Here is a 25,018-nt window from a genome sequence, read left to right as displayed (position 1 = left end):
ACCTGAAATATCGCAAAACCTCAGTTAAAATATCCTTCATCACATTTGAAGTTGAAGCAATAGAAGTACCGGTACAGATAAAAACAAAACAATAACCCATCTCACTAAATCCCATCTGAAACGACTTCTGTGTGGTTAAATGACCTGCAGCCCCTCTCCCCCATATTTGTTCATTGATTTGAAGTAATAGGCAGTTATACTGTCGCATTGTGGGATTTGGCGATTGAGAGGATGGGATAAGCCACTTAGAAGATGGCCATGCGTAGGGCTTGGATGATTGAAAAAGGTTCATTAAACGTTGGAACACGGTTTGCCGTACATTGTTGTAATTTTTGTTAGGTAGAATGTGTATCGATAAAATTTGGAATCGGATTCTAGGTTACTCGGATTTTGCTCCATTTTCAGTGTTTGTTACTCATTCAACGAGTTAAATGAGTTCATTGAATGAATGGAGTGTACTAAGAAAACTTATTTTGACACTTGAAAATGGCGTGAGTGCTGAGACTAGTTGTGTTTATGTAAAATATTACAAAAAAGGTTCTAGTAATTTCCATAATACAAAACGATTCAAGTAGTCCTTTCAAAGTACGATATATTTTTTTACTGTGGATGATGACTTCATGAGCTTTTTGCTTACTTACGCGTGGGGAATGAGAAGATATTATGATGAAGAGATGATCTATATAAATAAAATTGAGCCTCAAATTTTGACATTCAATAACTTTTCATGTGTGCACCAAATTTGATGATTTTTTTAGTTGTGTTCGTTATGTTTAGGGCCAGGTTTATGGCCTATCAAATTTATAATCCGACTTCAGGACTCTTTCCTACGGTCCTTCAAAGTTTACATGTAATCCTTATGGGAGAAGATTTGTGAGTTGGCCACACACAGAAATAAAAATCAGCTGTTATAATCATTGCGTCATCCAACATCCGTCAGTAGATCTGATATTTAATTTTCTTTCTACTGATTCACAAAATTCTAATTCTAATAATAATGCCACGGTACGAAAGTAGAGTATATCTGATACTTAAGACGGGCTTTTTTGCTCGAAATCCCCTCCCCCCTCTCCCCCCTCGTCCATCCCTCCTCCCCTTCCCCCCGCCTGTAGGGTGGGGGGTGTTCTAAAAATAGATTTCCCCTTCCCCTTGCCCAGTGGAGGTGAGGGGGATGAAAAGAGAGATATATATATCTCTCTCTCTCTTTCTAAAAATAGATTTCCCCTTCCCCCTGCCCAGTGGAGGTGAGGGGGATGAAAAGAGAGAGATATATCTTTCTCTCTCTCTCCTTGCCCAGGTGAGGGAAAAAAAAATTTCCCTTTTAGGAGGAAAAATTCCCTCTCTATAGTGACAGATTGAAGTGAATCCATATTTCTACATCTAATGCTATACTGACAGATTGAGGTGAATGCTAGATGAGGGAAAAAAATCTCTTTGAGAGGGAAAAATTCTCTACTGTCAAATTAAAGTGAATCCATATTTCTACATCTAATGCTATACTGACAGATTGAAGTGAATCCATATTTCTACATCTAATGCTATACTGCCAAATTAAAGTGAATCCATTTCGCTCTAATGCTATACTATGATGCCAGACTCACTTTGAGAAATTCCTTTGGTGTCAGATTAAAGTGAATTCATATTTCTACATCTAATGCTATACTGACAGATTGAAGTGAATCCATTTCGCTCTAATGCTATACTAAGAATGCGAAGTACGAGAAAAGCTTATTTTGACACTTGAAAATGGCGTGAGTGCTGAGACTAGTTGTGTTTATGTAAAATATTACAAAAAGGGTTCTAGTAATTTCCATAATACAAAACAATTCAAGTAGTCCTTTCAAAGTACGATATATTTTTTTACTGTGGATGATGACTTCATGAGCTTTTTGCTTACTTAAGCGTGGGGAATGAGAAGATATTATGATGAAGAGATGATCTATATAAATAAAATTGAGCCTCAAATTTTGACATTCAATAACTTTTCATGTGTGCACCGAATTTGATGATTTTTTTAGTTGTGTTCGTTATGTTCAGGGCAGGGTTTATGGCCTATCAAATTTATAATCCGACTTCAGGACTCTTTCCTACGGTCCTTCAAAGTTTACATGTAATCGTTATGGGAGAAGATTTGTGAGCTGGTCACACACAGAAATAAAAAATCAGCTGTTAATCATTGCGTCATTCAACAGCCGTCAGTAGATCTGATTTTTAATTTTCTTCCTACTGATTCACAAAATTCTAATTCTAATAATAATGCCACGGTACGAACGACGACTAAACTTGGGTCGTAGAACTCGAAACGCTGTAAATTTAGAATATGCACGGAAAAATCAGCAGCAAGGAGATAGTTATACCATTCAATTTCCCAGCAAGCTGCATTCAACTACATCTAAAAATACAAACTGCTGAAAAACTAACTAAGCACATTGGAAGTCCATTTATTGAGATATAAATAATGTATATATTGATTGTTGGATAATTTTCATAAAAATATAGTGCATCAGATTAAGCTAAGGCTAAGCACACCTGAGGAGGCGCGGCTTGGTGATACAAAGTGTTGATCTTACGGAGATTGCCTTATCAAACCGTTCCACGCCATGCCCGATTCAGTGTGTGTGAGTTCTTCCATCCAAACCAATAAACAAGAAGCACCTGGATGCAAAATGCTGCATCGTGCCTCCTCAGGTGTGTATCAAGCTAAAGTTTGTCATGAGATTAACTATTTGGCGGTACGAAGTTCGCCGGGCCAGCTAGTAAAGTAATAATTATAGAAGATTCTAGACTATTAGTATGCGTAGGTGAATTTTCACTATACATATTATATTGAAATCATATTCTGTGGTTTGAGAATATTTAAAATTGTAATTTCACTTGGAATCCAGACAGAGGAATTAGGCCAATGTAGATTCATGGGCTATCACTTTTTCACAAAGGTTTCGAATTAGTGATTGTTAAAAGTTTTAACAAATTTTGAATTGGTATAGAGAAGCAGAGCAATTATGAAAGAAGATTTATGAATAGTTTGTAGAACTGGATTGGAAGCCAATATCTCACTACACTGTACTTTCATATATAAATTTGCTATGGATATTATCTTTCGAACTTGAATGCGCGCGCTCGTGAGTATTCGTGCGTATTCGTGCGTACTCGTGCGAGCGAAAGTCCAATCTAGCACGATTTAACGAGGTGACAGACTTGGAGCGTTTTGAGGCAATTTTACTAGGCGTCGCGTCGCGCTATCTCACCGCGTTCAGTTATCAACTGCAGGTTGGCTATATGATGAGAACGCGTTAGTACGCGCTTTTAAAACGAGCTGAGCTACTTTGGGTGGCAGTCACACAAAGCTGGTGCTATAAATCTCTCTCTAGTAGTGAGTATTATCTGCAAGGTAGATTGCTGCTGATTTTGAAGTCTTTAAGCATTTCAGTGGAACAAATTCAGCAAAAATTGACCGGATAAATTTTATTGCAAGATTATTTTATGATGACCCAAAGGAAAGAGGGAAGAGGTAATGAAAAAAGAGGTAAAATATTTTGTAAAAGGTTAATGATAATAATTGATAATGCTCTCCTTTCAATTTCACTTGAAGTAGTGAATTATTAATTTACTTCTTTGACTTTATGACCAAGGTATGTCATTGGTCGATTTCTTATTCGTAGGAATTTTTGGACCTCTTCTTATTGGCGAAACCTCTTGAATGCAGGCGCGGATCCAGGTGGGGATCCATCGAGGCGATCGCCCCCCCCACTTTTCAAGTGATGTTTGAAAAATCTACAGTTACTAAAGTCCAGTCAATATAGACATGAAAAAGGGGTGTGCTTGCATTTTATATTGTAGTTCTTATTTCTCAATATATTGTTTGGATACACAAAAGAAGTCCAGAACCAATCATATCATGCAAAATTTCCTTGTGCTATATACACATTGGCCTAATAACCTTTTATTTTTGGCCCAGTTTTCAGTTATTTCCGCCAAATCATGACACAAAAATTCGTTATCGCTTTTTTTTAGATCATGAAATTCTTAATAATGAATTCTCCATTGTCATCACATTAAGATTTCGCACCATTAAATAAGTTCATTAGATCATGTTCTATGAGAATCACCCGTTAGATGCTCTTAATTTAGTGGAGAGGCGCGCATAAGGACACCTCAAGGATCAAAATTTCAAACACTCATAACTTTTGACACAATGATCGGATCTCATTGTACCGCAGCTCATTCTTCTCTGCTCGATTCATATGAGATCCATATGAGATAGAGCGCTCTACCTGTAGAGCACAAAATCACGCCCAGAGGAATCTTGAATTATACATTTAAATGGTAACAATCGGAATATATTGTTGATCAAAAACTAAAATCATAGAAACTGATTTTTCCTAAAATTTTACTTATTGTAAAATTGTAACTCAGTACTCATTAAAGATAGAAAGATCCGAATGATCTCATTTTATTAGGAATTTCATAATCTAAATAAAAGGCAATAGCAAATTTTCCTGTTTTTGGCATGTTTAATACCTCAAATCAATGTGAAATTTTGTCCTCTTTTCAACAATGTCCTTAAAATTGACTCAAGACCAATGGTTCTTGAGATATTGACGATTTAATGACTGGAAGTACGCCTACTTGAAAAATATCGAAAAATCTATATATCTCGAAAACGAAGGTCGATAGGAGAAAATTTTACTGAGCATTTTTTGTTGCAAATTGCATGCAGAGTCTATGGTAGCCGGGGTTTACACCTTATCTGGGACGCCCTGTATATTGAAAATCAGAACTACAATATAAAATGAAAGCACCAATGTATATAGTGACTGGACTACTACTGTAGTTGTAGAAATAAGTATCATGACATTGGCATTTAAATGAACAAATTCAAAAATCCAATCCAAGGAGGATGATGATGAGGAAAATGACGGCGAGAATCAGGAGGTGGTATTCGAGGAAGAGAAGGTGGATGAGAAGATGAAAGAGATGGAGCAGGAGTTGGTCGAGAAAAATGAGGAGAAAGAGAAGAGGGAAATAAAGAAGTAGAAGGGGGAGAATGGGGAAAAGGAGGATGAGAAGGAAAAGATGGAGATATAAGAAGAGGTGAAGAAGAGGGAGGAAGAGTAGAAGGAGTAATAGTGGAGAAGAGGAATCGAGGAAGAGGACAAGAAAATTTAGGAAGAGGAGGATAAGAACAAGAGAAAGAGCAGGAACCAAAAAGGGAGTTCAAGATGTATTATTTTGTAATAAAAATAAGAAAATTATAGTGAAGTACGTAGCTGTATTGATTGCTGTGATGCATTTCAGATCTACACTCGACAGTACTTGCATAAACAAAAAAAAGCGAAATTTGTGAAATGTAGACAGAAATCCAACTCACGATACAAAATAACGATTTATTCACATTCAAATAACGATTTCATTTTCCACTGTTCAAATCTATCATCCCCGCTTTCAGCAGTCTGATTTGCCGGAAAAATCAGTGTGGATTCCAGTATGTTAGAAAGACATGCTGGTAATCCTATGCTGATACTAATACACGACGAGGAGGATTGAGCTCACTCGAGTGGAAGGGATAACGCAAAAGGACCACATCTTCCCCAAATCCACTCGGTCATTTGGATGATGTTCTGTCATTTCAATACTCACTCCTCCAATTCCTTCTCCTCCACCTCCTCCTTTTCATCTCATCATCCTCCTCCTCCTTTTTCTTCCCATTTATGTTCTTTCTCTTCCTTATCTTTTTCTTTGCCTCCTCGTCGTTACCTTTTCCTTCCTCCTCCTTCACCATCACCTATTCTTCCTCCTCCTCCTCCTCCTCCTCCTCCTCCTCCTCCTCCTCCTCATCCTACTACTACTCCTCTTCCTCCTCCTCGCCCTCTACCTCCTCCCCGTCCTCCTCCCCGTCCTCCTCTTCGTCCTCCTCCCCGTCCTCCACCCCTTCATCCACGCAACCTCTTCCCTGCTCCTACTCCCCTTCATCCTCGCAACCTCTTCCCTCCTCCTCCTTCTCCTCCTCCTCCTCCTCCTCCTTCTTCTCATCCTCCTACTCTCCTTCTCCTCCTCTCCTTCTCCTCCTCCTCCTCCTCATCCTCCCACTTCTTCTATAACTTGTTCTCTCCTTCTTCATCTTTCCCTCCATGTTCACCTCATCCTTCTCCTCAACTCCTTCCTCCTCCACCACTTCTAGTCCTCCTCCTCTTCATCTCATCATCATCCTCGTCTTCTCATCCCCCGCCTCTTACTTCCAGTTCTTCTCCTCCACCTTTTCCAGCTCCACCTCATTTTCATCATTTTCTACCTATCCGTTAACATACGAGTATTTCGTGATGTGTGACGTGTGTGTGATCATCGAACGTAAATTGCGTTTCACTGTCATGCCTCTCAATGATTCATGAATGATTCTCAATAATTCACTAATAGTTCTTCTAATTCTTCTCCTTAATTACCAAAGATGGTCCAAATGGATTTGATCTCTGATCACCGAAGATTTTCAATCAAGTGTTTTCTAATTGTACAGCGAAGCTCACCCAATTACTCAAATTTCCACTATAATACTCAAAGTCTCAAAGATCAACATCTCTGGTACTAGTTTTCATAATGATTTCCACGGTGATTTTGAAAAATGGTTCTTTTTACTTAACTCAGTAAATTGGTAGTGTTAACTCAGAAAAAGAGTCTTGTTGCCAGAAGAAAACTAGACTTGAGCTCGCAAATAGCTCGATCAATGTAAAGGCAAATGTGTTAGCAAATCACTCAAGGGAAGATGTACCTACCAACCCACCAGAGACACATGTAGGAAAATATCACAGTCATGGAGACAACCTAGCTAAGTAATTACAGATACAACTCTCACCGGAAAGAGAACCTCTACTCAGTACTCATCAATTAAATCCCAATTCCACCTAAAGATTCTTTTCAAGTTCACGTTAGCAGTTACTGAATATTCTAGCAGACGTTCTCGGATTGGAAGGCGTCCTTCAACTTCGAAAAAGGTTGGTTACTACTCGAATACTTTAGTTGGTCCTTTTTGCATTGGAGGCGGTTGCAAACCCCTCTACAGGTTGAAGGAATCTGCAAGTAAGTTGGAGGTAATGGGTTTCAAAGGCATCTCAACATACAAATACGCTACGCTACAGGTTTTAAAGAAAAACCGATGGGTCTTACCCACATTAGCAAAGCGTCGCTCAAGTTTGGTCGCATGTCGATTGAACTGCTGGTGTGAAATTTTAATGGGATTTGTGCTAGTGAGAGGGGAAATATGTGTGTGAGAGGAGTGAGAGTTTGAGAAAGAGAGAGAGAGGAGTAAAGGCGTCGTTCTTAGCTATGGATAGCGTGAAGTCGCGCCGCGCCGCTTGAGAAATGCCATTCTTCGCTTTATTACCGAATGCCTCCAGAACGCCATTGCCGCCATTCCTTGCCTTTATTAAGTCCCCAAGTCCTTGGCAGCTCACACCCCTAAGCGCGCGCTCAGCCAAGTTCCACGGCCAACTCAGCGCCTATTAAGTCCTGCTCTCCTGCTTAGCACCACTATAATATCATCATGTACTCGGTTTCACTGTCACCGCAGTAATTGTCATTCGGGCCACTCTCTATTAGTTCGTGTTGAATTAGGCCTGCTTACACATAAATAAGTACGTGTGTCAGCCCTTGGAGACCTAGAATAAGCCTGCTCAACACAAAGTAGCACAAGATAATAGTTCTGTCATGGATTGGAGTACACAATATTTTCCATTGTTGACAAAGACCTAGGCCTACTAATCTTGCAAAAAATATGTCATACACACGTTTCGAAGATCTACATGTTGTATATTTGCAAGAAAATACAGAATATACATCAAAAAACAACTTATCAACTTATAAAAACTTCTACTATCAACTTGTTTATTTTTACATTTCAACTTGAAAATGACCTATGGTCGAAACTAGTCGTTAAAATATTTCAAAGTTTTTAATAAAGGGTACTACAAGTTTTTATATTGTTTTTATTAATTAGAATAAGCACCCTATGTAGCCAATATAGACTTCATAGAGGGTATAAAGGAGAATCTTTTCTTTTCACTCACTCACTTAAAAATTACATAAGTCTAAACATGTTGTGAGAAATGAAAAAAAGTTGAAAAGAGGACAATTTGATTTCTTAATTCCCACTTCATAAAGGAAAAAATCGGCGTATACATGTAAAGGATAGGAAATTCACAATTGACGCATCATCTTGTCTGAGCTACTGAACTGATTAACTTGAAATTATGCATAAAGAATCTGAATTTACCTAGGATAGACATAGGCTTATTTTGAATGCTTTAAATTAATTCCAATTCAATAATTGAAACAAATTTATTCAATTTATGATTCAAAGTAATGGAGGGACAGAATATTCAGAACTGAATTTTTGTTGCATGTTTCTCAGATGAAATATTTTTGTAAGAAGTTATGAAGCCCAAAGAAAATAATTTAAAAGTTTTGAAGTCTTACTTCATGAGAAATTCTAAGAAAACATATAAAAGTAATTGGAGGTCATGATAGAATTGATATGAAAAATTCTTGGATTCCGGTCCCCCTCAGTGTTCTCCATGAAAAAACTTTCTCTCGCCAAAACGTCTCCTACCTTTAATAAAATTATTCCAAAAGAGACGGACTACGTTAATTATTAATCTCATTACTTAATTTCTCTCTCGATTCTTCTCCTTCAATCTATACCAAAATCTGTCTTTTCAAGTATTCAGGGTGAGGATAAGAATATTCTTTAAAATTTCCAAGCTTTTTACATAAGGAAAGTTTATCTTTTATTCTATTTGTTCCAATACGATAATATTTGACAACATTTAATTGTATCCAACCTTTTTCAAGATTGTAAAGTGAGTTTGAAGAGAAAACTTTTAATGTTTCAAATTTACTAACATAATCAAAATCTTAACCTTTTTTTAATTTCTATTTATTCAAATTTCAACGGTACATATCACTTTTACATATATTAGATATTCGAGGGAAAATTACATGCAATGATATAAATAATACAATATATAGAAATTAAAAAATACAAACAGCAAAACAAACAAGTCCATAAGAATACATAGTTGACAGGAGTATAGATCATGGAAACTAAACAATATATAAACATGAAAAAGTAATTAGATAAAATCAACACAAACAAAAGCCAAGAGTTGGAACATTACATCTATGATCTATCATCTTCTATCTATAGGTGATTGTCCCCGGTTTCTAGCACCTTATCAAATCCAATGAACCATTAAATCTATAGGTTTATTAGATTTAAAAGGTGTCCCAGGAACCAGGCCTTACTCTTATTTAGTATTTTAGGACAACGTAGTGCAAATGAAAGAAAAACAATGAGTAGTAGTGAGGGTCTGAGGGTAGATTGAGTGAAACTCCTTCATACCAACTTCGAAATAATTTTCATACAACTAATTGAGAATTATATTCTCCTAGCAAACTGCATCTCTTCTCATCGTAAATGTAATACTTAAATACGAATAAACATTACTGGATAACCACCTTCATAACTACTCAGAAAGTGAATAAACAGTAGCTTACACAAATTATCACACATTTGAATATCTATGTAGGCTTACTCCTGTACTATATGTACATTGTACGTGAAATGAGACGACGAAGCTATCCCTATAGGGGACCCTGGTAGCAAGTGGAGACCCTTTGAAGGGCTAGATCAGTGACGGTCAAGCAAGCGAGAGGGCATTTTGTTTCAAAAAGGGCGCTTGGCCTTCGGCCTTCGCTCTCATCGTTTGATGACAAATCTGCGTGCGGCGTGTTTTGAAAGTGAAGCGTCTCTTTAACAGCAGCAACTTGCTTTTCAAATGCAGTTAATTCGGCGCCACTGATTACCGTGGTTGCTCCCTTGAAAGGGGCTAACTAGTCTTCCTCTGTCAGTCGTCATGTATTTGCTTCTATTTCGTGGAGAGGTTTGAGATGATATGTGGAGAGTCCAGTCTCACAAGATGTTGAATTATAAGTTGTTTGCGAAACTGGGAAAGATTAATTATTCCTGATAGACTTTACCAAGGAAGAGGCATATGTGATATTCGTATAGTAATTGCTAGAAACGTTTGATAATACTGTGAAAATTGCATAGGATGGGAGGTACCATCACACAAAACACAATCAACAAAGTAGTTGTGACTCACTCTCAAGTACGGTAGATAAAAAGTAGATGAATATTAGACTTTTTAGTTAGAGCTACTCATAATAATAATGAATTAAAAATAAAAATCTAAGTACCCTTTTTTTAAATGGTACTTTGATTTTTGATTTTTTAATATTGGAATTCGAACAATCTAATTGTAAAAGAAAACTAAAAAAATTAATTCATATAGCACGAATAAAATAAAGGCTGTCAGGAGACTGCAGCCAACTTTTTATACACCCCTACCCTCCTTCACAACTCCCTCAGTTTTTTAGAGCCAATATACGAGCAATAATAGAAATCACCCCAATCCAATTTACTTGCATGCTTATCAACGAGTTGGTATGCGTACTTGCGTGCGTCTGCTATCCATTGAAAGAGTCAGCTTTCTGTCTCGGTTGATCACCGAGAAGTCTGACTTATTTTGTAAACTAGTTGAAAAACTGCTTATTTTCGTTGATGCAACATCAACATCTCATCATTTCTGAGCAATTTTTAACTGGTTCATCAACTGCCAGTTGAATTTTATTCGAAAACAGGCTAGTTTCGTTGAGCCTGTCAACGAAACCAATTACCAATACGACATACCTCTTGTAACTAGGTCTATATACCTGTACACTAATCTGTCCTATATCTACTCTGCTAATGAAGGCAACGTGTCATCTGCCAGCTGCAGTAGTCAGTCTTGGTCACGTGACAATAGTTGTTGGGGGAGGGGGAAGGCGTAGTAGGGGGGATTCAGAGGGGGTTTCGAAGGATGAAGATTGTGCCAGGCCTGGGCAAATTATTTGTCGATTCCATGCAAAATATTCCAATTAAGGTGTAGGATATCATGAGGGGGGTCACGGGGGTCATGTTGTGGGAGAGAGAGGGTTTACACTTCTCAGGGATGCTGGGACTCTTCTTCTCTTGTCAAACTTATGTTTGTGGCCGGCGGAGGGGGGGGGAGAATTGTAGGTAAGAGGAGTGAGGAGGATGAGTGAGAGAAGGTCACTGTCGTGAGAGGGAGGTTGATGGTCAGGTATGATAAGGAGAGGGGTGGACTCGTCGTGTTGGTAGAGGGCGGTAAGAGTGGTGTAGGTAGAAAGGGTGGTCAACAATTATCTCTGAGTGGGGGAACTCTAAAGGGGGCAAGCAAATCGAGTCAGTGGTGGACCCTAATCATCAGGTTGTCTTCGAATTAAGTGTGACAGGGGCAAGTTGTGAGCCCCCCATCACGTGACCTACCCACCACTCCCCTTCTCACAAGCAACAGTTGAGCTACTGATGAGTAAACTGTTGCCTTGTTGTCTGCCTATCCAACTCCTTATTGTCTCTGTCTCTTCTACTGTCTCTCTTTCTGTTACTGTCACTTGCCTCTAAAGGAGCCAACTGACAGAGAGAGTGTAGTGGAGCATCAATTTGAAACCGTTTAGATCGGTAGGCTGAATTCGAGTTGTTCTTGTCCAACTGTAACAACGCTTTGATTTGGGGACTGGTTAGAGGTGATTTTGGCCAGGATGAGAAGGTGATTTGAACTGTTTTGAGGAAAGTTTCTAACTGTCGATTTGGTGGATTTTGAGATGCAGTGATAGTGGAAAGGAAGGGCTAAGAAATGGTTGATAAAAAAACGTAGAGAATTGAATTGCTGCCTCTATTTTAAGACTTTATTACTTCATTTTGAGCTTCTGTTTTAAGAGAAGAGAGAGAATGAAAATTTTGAGCTAAATAGAGAGAAGGAGATAGAGAAATAGATAGTGAGATAGTGAAAGCTGGCGAGGAAGTGAGAGAGGAAGGGTTGAATGAGATAAAGGAAGATAGGAAAGGTGAATGAGAATGTTGAAAAAGGAAAAGGAAGAAGTAGGCTAGTGAAGAAACAAAAATATGCCAAACAATTATTACTAGATGGTAAAAATCAACATAAAAAGTGAAAAAATACAATACGTATTTGAAGTTCTTGTCAATTTGCTTCGGAATCTGTCAAATTGCTCAAATTCTGATATCAATTGAGTGTCAAAGACTTTGGGAGCATTTTTATAGTTTTTCAATATTTGATGGAGATTTTAGTTGTGTGCAGAGGACAGCAAAGATGAAAAAGAGAATTGAATAGAAAATGCGGAGTGAAGGTAGGACTGAAAAAGTAAAATAATGAAAGAGAAGAGGAACTTAAGTTAGGGAAGCGATTGGTTTCGTCGTGGTCGTGCTGATATAAGCTATCGATAGGATAAGTTAAGCTCCACGCGCCTGCTACTCTTGTTGTAAGGGTGACCACTTCAAGAGCCGAACTACTCTAAATACCATTTATAAGCTTAAAAATCGCTTCCTTGTAATTCAGAACTTACCTGAAACTGTAGGTACACTCATCTCTCATTATCATCCATCACGCACAAGCCTAAAACTCATGAGGGCATCATTCTTATAAAAAGTTTAATTTTAGTTTTTTATCGAAAATCAATGCTAAAAATATAAGTTTTCGAAATTAGACGAGATTTTTGCTTCAAATGCTTAAATATGAATTTCATTTGATTACCTGCTTTATGCGGCTTCGCAACTAACAGTCTTTATAATATTATATAATATAATATAATAATGGAAAGGAGATATTTGGCTTATACACTTAGGGGATAGGAAATTCGCGAATGACGCATCATCACGTCTGAACTACTGGACTGAATAACTTGAAATTTTGCTTTATAGATTCTTAATTAACCGAGGATGGTTACAGGCCTATTTCAAACTCTTCAAGATTCCACTCAAGTTTTCAGTTTGTCAAGCTTCCTCGCGGAGCACGGGTTACCTGCTAGTCTACAATATAATGAAGGAAAGAATAGGCTTATACACTTAGGGGATAGGAAATTCACGAATGACGCATCATCACGTTCGAACTACTGGAATAACTTGAAATTTTGCTCATTGATTCTTAATTTACCAAGGATGTTTGAAGACCTATTCTAAATTCTTCAAGATTTCAGTGGGTCAAGTTTTTAATTAGACCTTTGCGGAGCACGGGTTACCTGCTAGTTCTTAATAGAGTTACTAATGACAGGTATAATTTCCTCTATTTGAATTTCAGAAAAATATATTATTAGATAATTCTATAAAAGCTCTATGATGGAAGTGCAAATTCTCCACAAACATTATTACAACTCCCATCACACAATTTTCAGAGTTTTATTTCTCACAAATTGCTGTTCGTCTGCAGAAGTGAAAGCAGCAGCACATAAGAGAAGGATTAGAATAAACAGATTTGTCAAAGGGAGGGAGCAGGGAGCGGTGGCACCAGGCACCGGGGATTGGATTATCTCTACACATAAACAGCCAGCGAATAGAACTTCAAACGCTGTCAACATAAGTAAATAGCAACCAGCATGAATAAAGCAAAAGCAAAAGCAATGCTGTACAGACGAAAATCGTTCCTATTCATCTTAGCATTCACGGATGCTCTGCACAAATCATTCTTACTATATTATAGATGGTTGTTTCTATCCTCAACCCGGTACAATATTGTCGGCCCTTCTTATTCGGAAGAAATTCCATGGTTGTCGTTGTGGTTTAAATGTTTTCAACAATGTAGAAATATTATTAATTAACAAAATACTCAATTTCAATCATGAAAATCTATAATTTATTATTCAATCTTTCAGGAGTATATTTTTGTGAGGAATAATATGAAATGTTATTATCTTCAACAAGATTTCTTTAATTTGAAATTATATGATATCGTAACTGAGTTATATTATATGATAAATTATTAATTGAATTAAAGTTAAATTATATAATACCCAGTTATACAGAGTGGGTTATTATTATTGAAGCTTCTATCACATACTATTCATGTTCACAATATTATACAGAGTGGGTGAAAAGTCCGAGAACGGCTTAATATCACATACACAAAGGTTATTTGACCGGTGGGTGTGATTGGGGATCCTACTCAAGTTGAAAATACTACTTTACTATGACTTCAAAAATCTGGTCCGCCATCTTGGATCCGCCATATTGAATGTAACTTTATTTTTTATAATAGGAAGGTGGTCATGCGATACATGATTTCTATACGAAATTTCAAGAAAAAAATGGCGAAAACCGCATATCGATATCTCAAACCGTTTAGAAGATATTCACATTATTAATCAATACTATTCAAAGCAGAAAGGAGAGAAAAAAGTATGAGAACAGCTTAGTATCTCATAAAATATTGTGATTCCAAGAATTCATAAGAATTTATTTTTTAAAATAGGTCTACATAATGCGATAGGCCTACATAATTTCGATACGAAATTTCAAGAATAAAAGAATGGCGAAAACCGCATATCGATATCTAGAACCGTTTAGAAGATATTCACATTATTAATCAATACTATTCAAAGCAGAAAGGAGAGAAAGAAGTCCGAGAACGGTTTCATAACTCATACACAAAGGTAATTTGATGATGGGCGTGATCGGGGATTCTTCCCAAATTGAAAATACTACTCTACTATAACTTCAAAAATCTGGTCCGCCATCTTGGATCCGCCATATTGAATGCAACTTTATTTTTTTAATATAGGAAGGTGGTCATGTGATACATGATTTCGATACGAAATATCAAGAAAAAATGAATGGCGAAAAACGCATATCGATATATCAAATCGTTCAGAAGATATTCACATAATAATCTGAATAAATAAGTCAATTATAAATAGAATAAGTTTAAATCATGGAGAAATCAATATCATGCATATCAGAAATAAAATACATAAGTGGTACTGATTAATTATGTGAAAATCTTCTAAACGATTTGAGATATCGATGTGTGGTTCTCACCATTCATTTTTTCTTGAAATTTTGTATCAAAATCATGTATTGCATGACAACCTTCTCATTAAAAAAAATTAAGTTGTGTTCAATATGGCGGATCCAAGATGGCGGACCAGATTTTTTAAGTCATAGTAAAGTAGTATTTTCAATTTGAGAGGGATCCCCAATCACACCCTTCTTGGAATCACAAGCCGTTCTCATACTTTTTGCTCTCCTTTCTGCTTTGAATAGTATTGATTAATGATATGAATATCCTCTGAACGGTTTGAGATATCGATGTGCGGTTTTCACCATCCATTTTTTCTTGAAATTTCTTATCGAAATCATGTATCATATGACCACCTTCCTATTTAAAAAAATAAAGTTGCATCCAAGATGGCGGACCAGATTTTTGAAGTCATAGTAGAGTAGTATTTTCAATTTGAGTAGGATCCCCAATCACACCCACCATCAAATTACCTTTGTGTATGAGATATTAAGCCGTTCTCGGACTTTTCACCCTTCCTGTATGTACTCGAGAGAATAAATTCAATTAAAACTAAGAAACCAAAAACTTGATGTACTTCAACTGAGGCTATTATGATTGGTAGTTGGTTGACGTTGACCTATCAAGGCTGAAATATACTATTGGCTGATAGGCAACCCGCAGACATCGGGCGGAACACTCAAACTAGAGCCTGTAACAATATTCAATGTTCCAATCGTGAATGATGAGGATTATGTGAATTATCATGAGAAGTCAGTCTGTTATAGCAATTTGTTTCGCTGCTTTGCTTTTCTGCATTGTGTAGTGTCGATGTTGTAAGTGTGTGCGTAGAGGTTATGGTACTAAGAAAATCAACGATTTTCCTGGAGCATCAGCTTGGTTCATGACCTTATAAGACAAGGAATTTGTGTCCGATTGATTATCAATCATGCCTTATTTGGTTAGGAATTTGGAAAATAGCTGTCACTTTGTGGGAGAATGTATCTTAAATTATAGTTGTACCGTTCCATTCTATTGGCAGAAATTGTGATGAATATTTTCAATAAAATGGTTACTGCCAATCACAGTTAACGTTGGTTAGGTTCCTATCTAGTATGGATGATCACACAGCTCCTAGACCAGGCAAGCTACCGTGGGCTTCATTCAGCGTCTGTCCATTGCTGGTAGCAGAACTGAATAATGTAGTCTCAGTATTTTGTGTTAATCATTGCTTTTATGTCAGCTTTAGGCTTGTTAGTATTTGACTGTGGAACCATCTGTTCCAATAGCATGTTTTAGTTTTTTCCGCCTCAGTAAATGCTTTAATTAAGAAGAGAGGATATCAAATTTGTCACGTCACAATGGAGATTTTCCTCCTATTACCGCTACTAAGGTACATCATAGATTTATAATATAATTAAGGAAATTATTATCGATGAAAGCCCCAGTTGAAAGGTTCGTTAGATTGATAGCTGGGAATGGCCACAAGCCATGCAAAAAATTTTGAATAATCTGTGCTTTGGTGAGCGTATCTTGTGAAGGTTAATGAAACATTTATCAGTGGTAGATTAACCAACAATCTTAAGTCAGTTACTGACTTACAGTATATTATTTGCTGTTCCATGCTTGTCTATCAGTTTAATAGAGATTAGTAATGCTGTATATCCTAGAAAATACCTGAAGTAGCTATCTCAATACTTCAACTAATAAGTAGTTGTGTGTCAATTCCAAGTCGCTTTATCTAATAAGATTTTCTTCTACTAATTTCATTCTCTTGAACCTTTCTAAAAACTTCAATCCTCAAATACGAAAAGGTGCATACAGACTTCAGCGTCACGAACAAGCGCATTCCACTTTTCATCAACTGCTATGCTTATTATTGACTGAGTCAAGTGAGGTCTAAGATTCAAGTCGATTTCTCTTAATGTTTAAATGTTTATATGTTTTTATGTTGCGCATTCACGGCGAAACGCGGTAATAGATTTTCATGAAATTTGACAGGTATGTTCCTTTTTAAATTGCGCGTCAACGTATATACAAGGTTTTTGGAAATTTTGCATTTCAAGGATAATATAAAAGGAAAAAGGAGCCTTCTTCATACGCCAATATTACCGTTAGAATCAGACTATAGAATTATTCATCATAAATCAGCTGTCTAGTGGACTATAATACTACCCGTTCAAAAACATTGAGCATCTTGAAAATGTATCTTTCCATCAACGTTGTAGACAGTTGCAGCCAGGCCTGATAACAGCGCTCACACTCACATTCCGGGACGACACGTCACGGTAATATATAGGACAGAAAGCTCTATTTTAGGATTTTTTCTAGACATTTTTAATTGATAAATTATTTATTAATTTTTGAGAAAACATAACAACAGGTCAGTGTAATGTCAGGTCACTGAGCGCGAGGTCTACTGTTCACAGAACTACTAGTATCTGTATCCTCCTACTCTTTCTTTACAAATACAGAGATAATCTGCTGATGAAAAGGGATATGTGCGTGTTTGTGACGCTGCTTACGAAGAATGCTCTCTCAGAAAATATAATTACTGGTATATTAGTTAGGCCTTTTATAGTTTGATATCACCAGTTGCATTGGTCAATATTTCATCTTCAAACAATATTTCTCAATTTGATAAAATTTCCACTTCTGACATTTGCCTGACTCTTCAAAACGTTGCCCTGAAAAATCGAGAATTCACCTCTGAAAAAACCGAAGAGGATGAGAGAGGAGTGGAACAAACGAACACATAATGACAAGGACAAACCAGACACAAGAAGAGTAGTTTTCTGAAAGCTGGGCAATCAAACCCTCTGCTGTGCAGCTGTAGACCGTACCACAGTAGTGGTTTACTGGACAAATACCACCAGAAAGGCTGAGCGACCGCAGACAGAGACACAAAACGTTCTGCTTTCTCTCTTTTCAATTGAAATTGTCTTTCCATCGACTGCTCATTCGAAAAATACGACTAGCAATCATCGGAAATACTTTCTTTTTTCTATGCAACTATTTCTATATACGATTACTAGACGACTCTCAGATATCAGTTTCCCTCTTGCCTCCCACTACTTGTTGACTTTTCACATCAAGAGAATTGCGTTTTCTGCGCAGCGCTGCGGTCGTGGGTCTCTCAAGAGACACAGCAAAAATCATTTGTGCGCGCTTTCCACCGACATAGATCTGAATCAATTACTTTAATTTCAATGGAAGTGAGCGCACAAAAATTTCTGTGATGGGTATGTGGAATCGTTCACAATCTTTTAGATAAAATACGAATGTATGTACAATGCTGGAACATAAAATGGTTATAAACTTTCCACAATCACTTTTGAAAGACTATAATTGCCTTTTTTAGTGATTACCATTACAAAGTTCAAATCACAATCTTGAGTGAAATTACTTGATGCTGTCGAATCACTGATTTATTAAAGCAATATGAGATATGCTTAGTTTTTATTAGTAGCTAAGCTTTTACTGGATTTTGATAATGGTGTAACAACTAAAATTAGTATCTTAATTTTTTTAAAATCAGTGTTTTTTGATAACATCAAGTCGTTTTCATTCAATGAATAGGGATTCACCATCACAAAATCACCTTCACATTTCACAATATTCTAATTACAATAACATACTATTACAATCATTTATTTTTTTACGGTACTGCTATTTTATATAAGGCATACTGCTTTGCCCGTACAATAAGTGTCAGATTAAAAAAAACTCATACTGCTTTTGGTAATATTGCCATTTTTCCGTTACTGTAGGGGAGGAGTAAGCTAGTAGTCATGTTCAATTTTCGTGTTACGTAATTTAGGGATGCTTCTTCATTTAGAACTCAGAAAACACAGACAGTCTCAAAATTGATTCTATTTTATTCATTTAATAGTAAGAAATTTTCACTATTAGATTTGGTCTCATGAATATTCAGGTTATGGTTCATTCAAAGTAATGTTCAAATTTAAGTTCTCACTATGAAATTTAAAGTGGCAAACCGAAAAGAAAGTATTATAAACTTGTAACTAAGGTTCGGCTTCTTACCGATTAACTATAACTGTATGAAACTGTAGTTTTCAACTATATGAAACTAGAAAACTAATGTTCTCAACTATATGAATTGTAGGATTAAGGAAGCCAAAACGCTTGAAAATCCGAAAACTCCTATCATCTTACAGTTGTGTTGTGAGTGATGTTGTAGTACCTTTCCATAATGAAAACACAAATAATAATTTATAATAATAAAAAGTGGTTGACAATTTCAAATTCGTGTTTTCAACTCCTATCATATTGAGATTAGCTTGAATTACATAAAACGTTCCAAACAATTCAGTACAAACTAATATGAAGGAGGTAATTTTTATGAAGCTCTTACGGACAAAATGAAACATAATGATGGCACGTAAGAAAATTTATCTTTTTATAGAATACCATGAGCCACGGATGGCGACTACGTGCTATCCTAAAATTAAAAAATTACACAGGTAACACTTGTTACCTAAAATTCAAAAATTGTAGATTTATGTTATTTGTAGTAACACGTGTTACCTGAAATTAAAAAATTGTAGATTTCTGTTATTTGTTGTAACACGTGTTACCTAAAATTAAAAAAATTTAGATTTCTGTTATGCTACGTGTTAAAGCACGTAGTCGCCATCTGTGGCTCAACCAACACCGTGTGTGATGTACATTTAAGAAATATTCTATGCTTCTTTGTTCCAATAAAATTTTCCCCAATACTAGAAACAACGTGTAATCAGCATGTGGAAAATTCAGTGGTTTCTCAGCAAACGCTGAAGAACTAGTACTGAAGCTACCTTCAAACAAAGGACTGGTAATTGTTGGAGTAGGTGAGAGCCTGGGAGCTGAGCTGAACCTCAAAAGACACAAGCGGTGTTTTCAGCTGCTCATCCCCTGAGTTCACGTGTAATACCCCCATCGCACATCAAGGTCAAGTCGTTTCTCAAGAGTGGTTTCTTGTGAACAAAGAAGAGTCTAAACTGGGCTTACAATAAACTTGGAAGCTGAAAGAGAATGTATCCCTTGCTTGCCTCTGAGGTGAGAACACTAGTACACTACCCACACTACACTACAATTTATAAGAATTGGTAGTACGACGGTAATTTTTCTCAACCTCCGATTGGCCATAAATAAAATGCGAATGTATATAGAAGAATAGTTTTTCCACCAAAAGATACTTACACTTTTTATTATTCTTCAACATAATTACTGTGAAGGTTGATGAATTTGTCGTATCAGTGAACCAGTAGGCTGGCTCCAAAACCTCTTCATACAGACTTGGCGTTCAAATTTGGTAGGTATGTTCAATTGGCCCTTTAGAGGCGCACTAAGAACGGATTTGGAAAAATTTCCAAAAAATACGCCCAAAATCTGCGTTTTTCCACTTGGTCACTAGTAAATTATATCTCAAGACATGACTTTGAGGGCAGAGCCCTCGGAGCCCCCTGGCTAGGCGGATATGGCGAGCGAAGCGAGCCTGACGGCTAGTCTATATAAAAGTGAAATGGCACTCACTCACTGACTGACTGACTCACTCACTCGCTGAACTAAAAATCTACTGGACCAAAAACGTTCAAATTTGATAGGTATGTTCAGTTGACCCTTTAAAAGCGCACTAAGAACGGATTTGAAAAAAATCCAAAGATACGCCCAAAATTCTGCGTTTTCCAGCGTTTTCTCAGCTTTATCGAGAACAAATGAACAGAAAATGTTCAAATTTAGTATAGAAGTTCAGCTAGGGTGTAATAATGTTGTGTTATAAGGAATTTGAAATAACGCCAAAGATACGCTCAAAATCTGCGTTTTTCCAGCGTTTTTTTGCGTTTTCTCAGCTTTATCGAGAAGAAATGAACAGGAAATGTTCAAATTTACTACAGAAGCTCAGCTGGGGTGTAATAATGTTGAGTTAGAAGTAATTTGAAATAACGTCAAAGATACGCCCAAAATTAGCGTTTTTCCAACGTTTCATGCTCAAATGAAAAATGCAGGCGAGCGAAGCGAGCACGCTGATTTCATTTTTGGACGATCCAGTCGGGGGTCCATACGGATATGGCGAGCGAAGCGAGCCTGACGGCTAGTGAGAAATAATTTACTAGTGGCCAAGTATGTATGGCTAAAGGTGCGTACAGATATACGCGCCGCGAACATGAGCAATTCACTTTTAATCAGCTGATTATCTGTTTTTTTACAGAAACGGTAAAATACAGGTATAAAAAGCTTGGCATCAGCTGATTAAAAGTGAATTGCTCATGTTTGCGGCGCGTAAATCTGTACGCACCTTAAGGTTTGTATGGAGAGTGATCAAAATTATCCCATTTTATTTGCTGGAGAAGCTATTTGGTTGCAACATCACTGTGAGTCCGAGTTGTCAAAACGATTTCAGATATTATTTCAACTGAAGTCTTTCATTTGCCAAGTCCATTCACGCATAACATCATCACTCATAACGTTTCCTGCGTAAACTTGAATCATTATTAGTTAGATGTTTGCTGAACTATTGCCTTTTGCTTACAAAACGAAAGGTGTGGCTTGAATTGAATCACAGAGTGTTTTTTGGGGATGACAAGCTGCTGAGTTCTGTGAAAGTCGCCCCCTACCGCTAATCTGTGACTTATGATATGTGATCGGAGGTTGAGAAGAAAATGACGCTTGTATTTATGTCGAATTATGGTGCATTGAGTTTACTTTTTTCAATTTGTTGTGTTTGCAGGCCTGGTGTCATCACAGTCGCAGCTTTGTGGCAAGAAGAGGACGCGGGGAAGCCAGAGGAGTGCAGGAGGGAAGCAGTCGCCCAAATCGCAGCATTCAACTTCCAGCGATGACAGTGACAACGTCGTTAATAGTAGGTCTATTTACTCTCCAAATCGTGATATAATGACATATTCATTTATTGACTGGTTTAATTATTTGGTTAATTAACATTCACATTATCCACTTTGAGTCCTGGTTATTGGCTACAGAGATACGGAGTGTTTCAAAATTCAGTAAAATATAATTTCAAGTTGAGTTATCCGTTATGGTGGTGGTTTTAACGTCAAAAAATCACTGTATAAATATTGTTACAGTCTTTGATTGTCGTAGGAGGCCCTGAAATTAATCAGGTGTGACCTAAAGAATATGACAGCAAAGCCAGCCATGAGTCGATATTTTTTATATTATAAATGAGAATAAGTTATACTCTAGAAGATGGTAAGAATATTAGAAACTCCTCTCTGAACCCTCTGATCCCTTGTAGGTGCTGCATTGATTTTTCAGGTGTCTGAATTATTTGCGTTTAATATTAAATGAAAATGGGTATATCTTACGTATAATACTATATATAACATTCATTTGAGGTACAGTACATCATTCTCTATTGGTGAGAGATAAATGATTCTGGAAGAACAACATAATTTGGGCATGAATGTACGTTATCGAACTCCATAGTCCAGTTAGTCTAGTTTTCGATATTTGGACGTACGATTCTCTGCTGTCTTTATGAATTCTATTAGATTAAACAGATTATGTCAAACATATGATGTTTGTCAAGTTCCGTTCTTATCTAATAGAATTTATAAGGACGGCAAAAAATCGTACGTCCAAAAATCGATGTGTGAGTAACTGGCTTAAATGTGCGCTTAATGCTTAAATGTGTGTGTAACGGCAAAAAATCAATGTGCGAGTAACTGTCTTTACACACACATCGATTTTTGAACGTATGATTTTTGCCGTCCTTATAAATTCTATTAGATTAAACATGACTTGGCAAACAGATGATGTGTTCATGTGTGTTGCTAAGTTCAGTATAATGTGGTACATTTCATAAGGACGGCAAAAAATCAATGTACGAGTAACTGGCTTTACACACACATCGATTTTTTGGACGTACGATTTTTTGCCGTCTTTATAAATTCTATTATATTAAACATGATTTGGCAAACAGATGATTCATGTGTGTTGCTAAGTTCAGTATAATGTGGTACATTTCATAAGGACGGCAAAAAAACGAACGTCCAAAAATCTATATGTGTGCTGTGGTAATGATGCAATATATAAGTATATTATTTTGATATGAATAAATTTTGAATAACTTATTATGTTTGTAGGAGAAGTGGAGGTGCGACTAGTGCAGTTGGGCTTGGGAGGGGGTGGGGGCGGCAAAGCGGGGGGATACGAGGTGGTGCTGTCCAATGTGGACGGGGTGGGTGGGGCGGAGGGTGGTGATGGCAGGGAGACATGGACCAGCAATGCTGACTTTTTGCTCTCCATCATCGGATTCGCTGTCGACCTGGCCAACGTTTGGCGATTTCCCTACCTCTGCTATCGCAACGGAGGAGGCAAGTGAATCCATAGATTCACATAAAATATACTGGAATACTATGTACTCTTCTTTTTAGGGCAACTGATTATTAAAAAACAATGAAAATTATTATCAAGTACACTTGATTTTATTGTAAATGATTTTCAAGATTTAAAATATAACGTCAAGTACTTAACGTTAACTATATTCATAAAGTATTTTTTGTGCACTAAAAATGACCAAAAATAACTTTTAATTCAGTTATTTTTGGTTAATAAATCGAATAACTTTCTCAAAAATTGACAATTTCAGGAAATGTTATTCAATCAACAATACCTACCATGAAGAAGAAATTTATCCTAAAAATTTTATTGATTTATCTTTCACCGAATTTGAAATATCTGTCCCAAAAATTTAAACTTCAGGCGCCCATATCTCAAAAAGTAGGCGAATGCTAGAAAAAATATTCCTGAGAAAACTTCATCATTTTGTTAGCTTGATAGTATACAAATCGTAAAACTTTGAAAAATGTCACCAGTAAATTTTTTCTAGCCTTTTGCACAGCCAATGACGATTTTTTCGATAGTTATTCAATTTACTAAAAATAACTTTTAGTTGAGTTATTTTCTCTTATTTAATAACTTTTAGTTGAGTTATTTTTTGGTTATTTTTGGTAAATTGAATAACTTTTTCAAAAATTGATATTTTCAGAAAATTTTTGTCTTATCCAATCAACAACACAATGAAGAATTTTTCCTCAAAATCTCATGGATTTATATCTTACCGAATTTGAAATTTTCTGTCCCAAAAATTCAAACTTCAGGCGCTCATATCTCAAAAAGTAATGATCGGAAAAAAATGTTTTCCTGAGAAAACTTTCTCATTTTGATAGCTTGATACATATCGTAAAACTTTGAAAAATATCACCAGTAAAATTTGTTTAGCCTTTTGAACAGCCTTAAATAGTTTGTGGGTCCATGGACATGTGAGGCTAACAACTATCTCATCGGTGCTAAGAATTATTAGTAAATCAAACTATAAAATTCCAAGTCGAAATCAATAAACTTAATACTTTATACTGTAAATTAATATTCTTGCTCAATAGTTGCTTTATTATTACAGGTGCATTCCTGGTGCCCTATCTTCTAATGCTTGTGTTCGGAGCCGTGCCTCTGTTCTACATGGAGCTCATTCTGGGCCAGTATAACCGACAGGGTCCTGTCAGTGTGTGGAGGATATGTCCCCTCTTCAAAGGCAAGTCCAACTTATATTATTTATAACCATCAGCAACGCACACCGAAGCCGTTACCACGTGGCTTCTACAATGTTGGAGTTGATAATTATTGTCACGAATGTCTTCTCACGCTACTTGAACGATGGAATAACTTTGAATCAATATGAGTTACAGTAATTCTGTGGTTCAGTTAACTATAACCTCTGAGAGCTTTAGAATTTATATAACTTTTTTGTTATCAAATAGAAAAAAGTTATTCAAAAGTAAGCAGTTCGTGATGGAAACCACATTGAAGGATTTACATGCTTTTCATAAATTAGGCAAATTTTTGTTTTTTCAATCGAAGGCCTTATTGGCAGCAGTTAACAATAATTTTGGTTAACAAAATTGAATCATTATGGTTTCATATTGTAGGTGTTCTTCTGTTTTTCTATAATTTGTTATCGTTCAATGCTATAGTAAACGCAAATTGGTGAGGCGGGTGATGGTGGAAATTAGTGAAATTAATACTGAGTGAAATTAGTAAATAGAAAGCAGTAAAAAGTTTGTCTGCTTTGTGTTTGTTTACATTTTGAAATGTCATCATAA

General features: G+C 36.5%; 1 protein-coding gene across 4 annotated transcripts in view; it reads left to right on the top strand.

Annotated features, from left to right (window-relative positions):
* LOC111052092 (sodium-dependent noradrenaline transporter) overlaps nt 1-25,018 on the top strand; it is a 75,126-nt gene that overhangs the window by 16,380 nt on the left and 33,728 nt on the right. For all 4 annotated transcript variants that reach the window (XR_005571745.1, XM_039432141.1, XM_039432139.1 and 1 more), the window contains exons 3-5: nt 21,628-21,759; nt 23,003-23,233; nt 24,319-24,450. Coding sequence is in view for 3 of the 4 variants with exons in the window: in XM_039432141.1 (XP_039288075.1) it covers nt 21,628-21,759; nt 23,003-23,233; nt 24,319-24,450 (495 nt within the window). In the remaining variant the exon portion in view is untranslated. The remainder of the gene's footprint in view (nt 1-21,627; nt 21,760-23,002; nt 23,234-24,318; nt 24,451-25,018) is intronic.

The sequence above is a fragment of the Nilaparvata lugens genome, chromosome 7, assembly GCF_014356525.2.
Source record: "Nilaparvata lugens isolate BPH chromosome 7, ASM1435652v1, whole genome shotgun sequence".
NCBI classification, from domain to species: Eukaryota; Metazoa; Arthropoda; class Insecta; order Hemiptera; family Delphacidae; genus Nilaparvata; species Nilaparvata lugens.
Note: the sequence above shows the minus strand (reverse complement) of the source record. Positions and strands in the feature narration are given on the sequence as shown.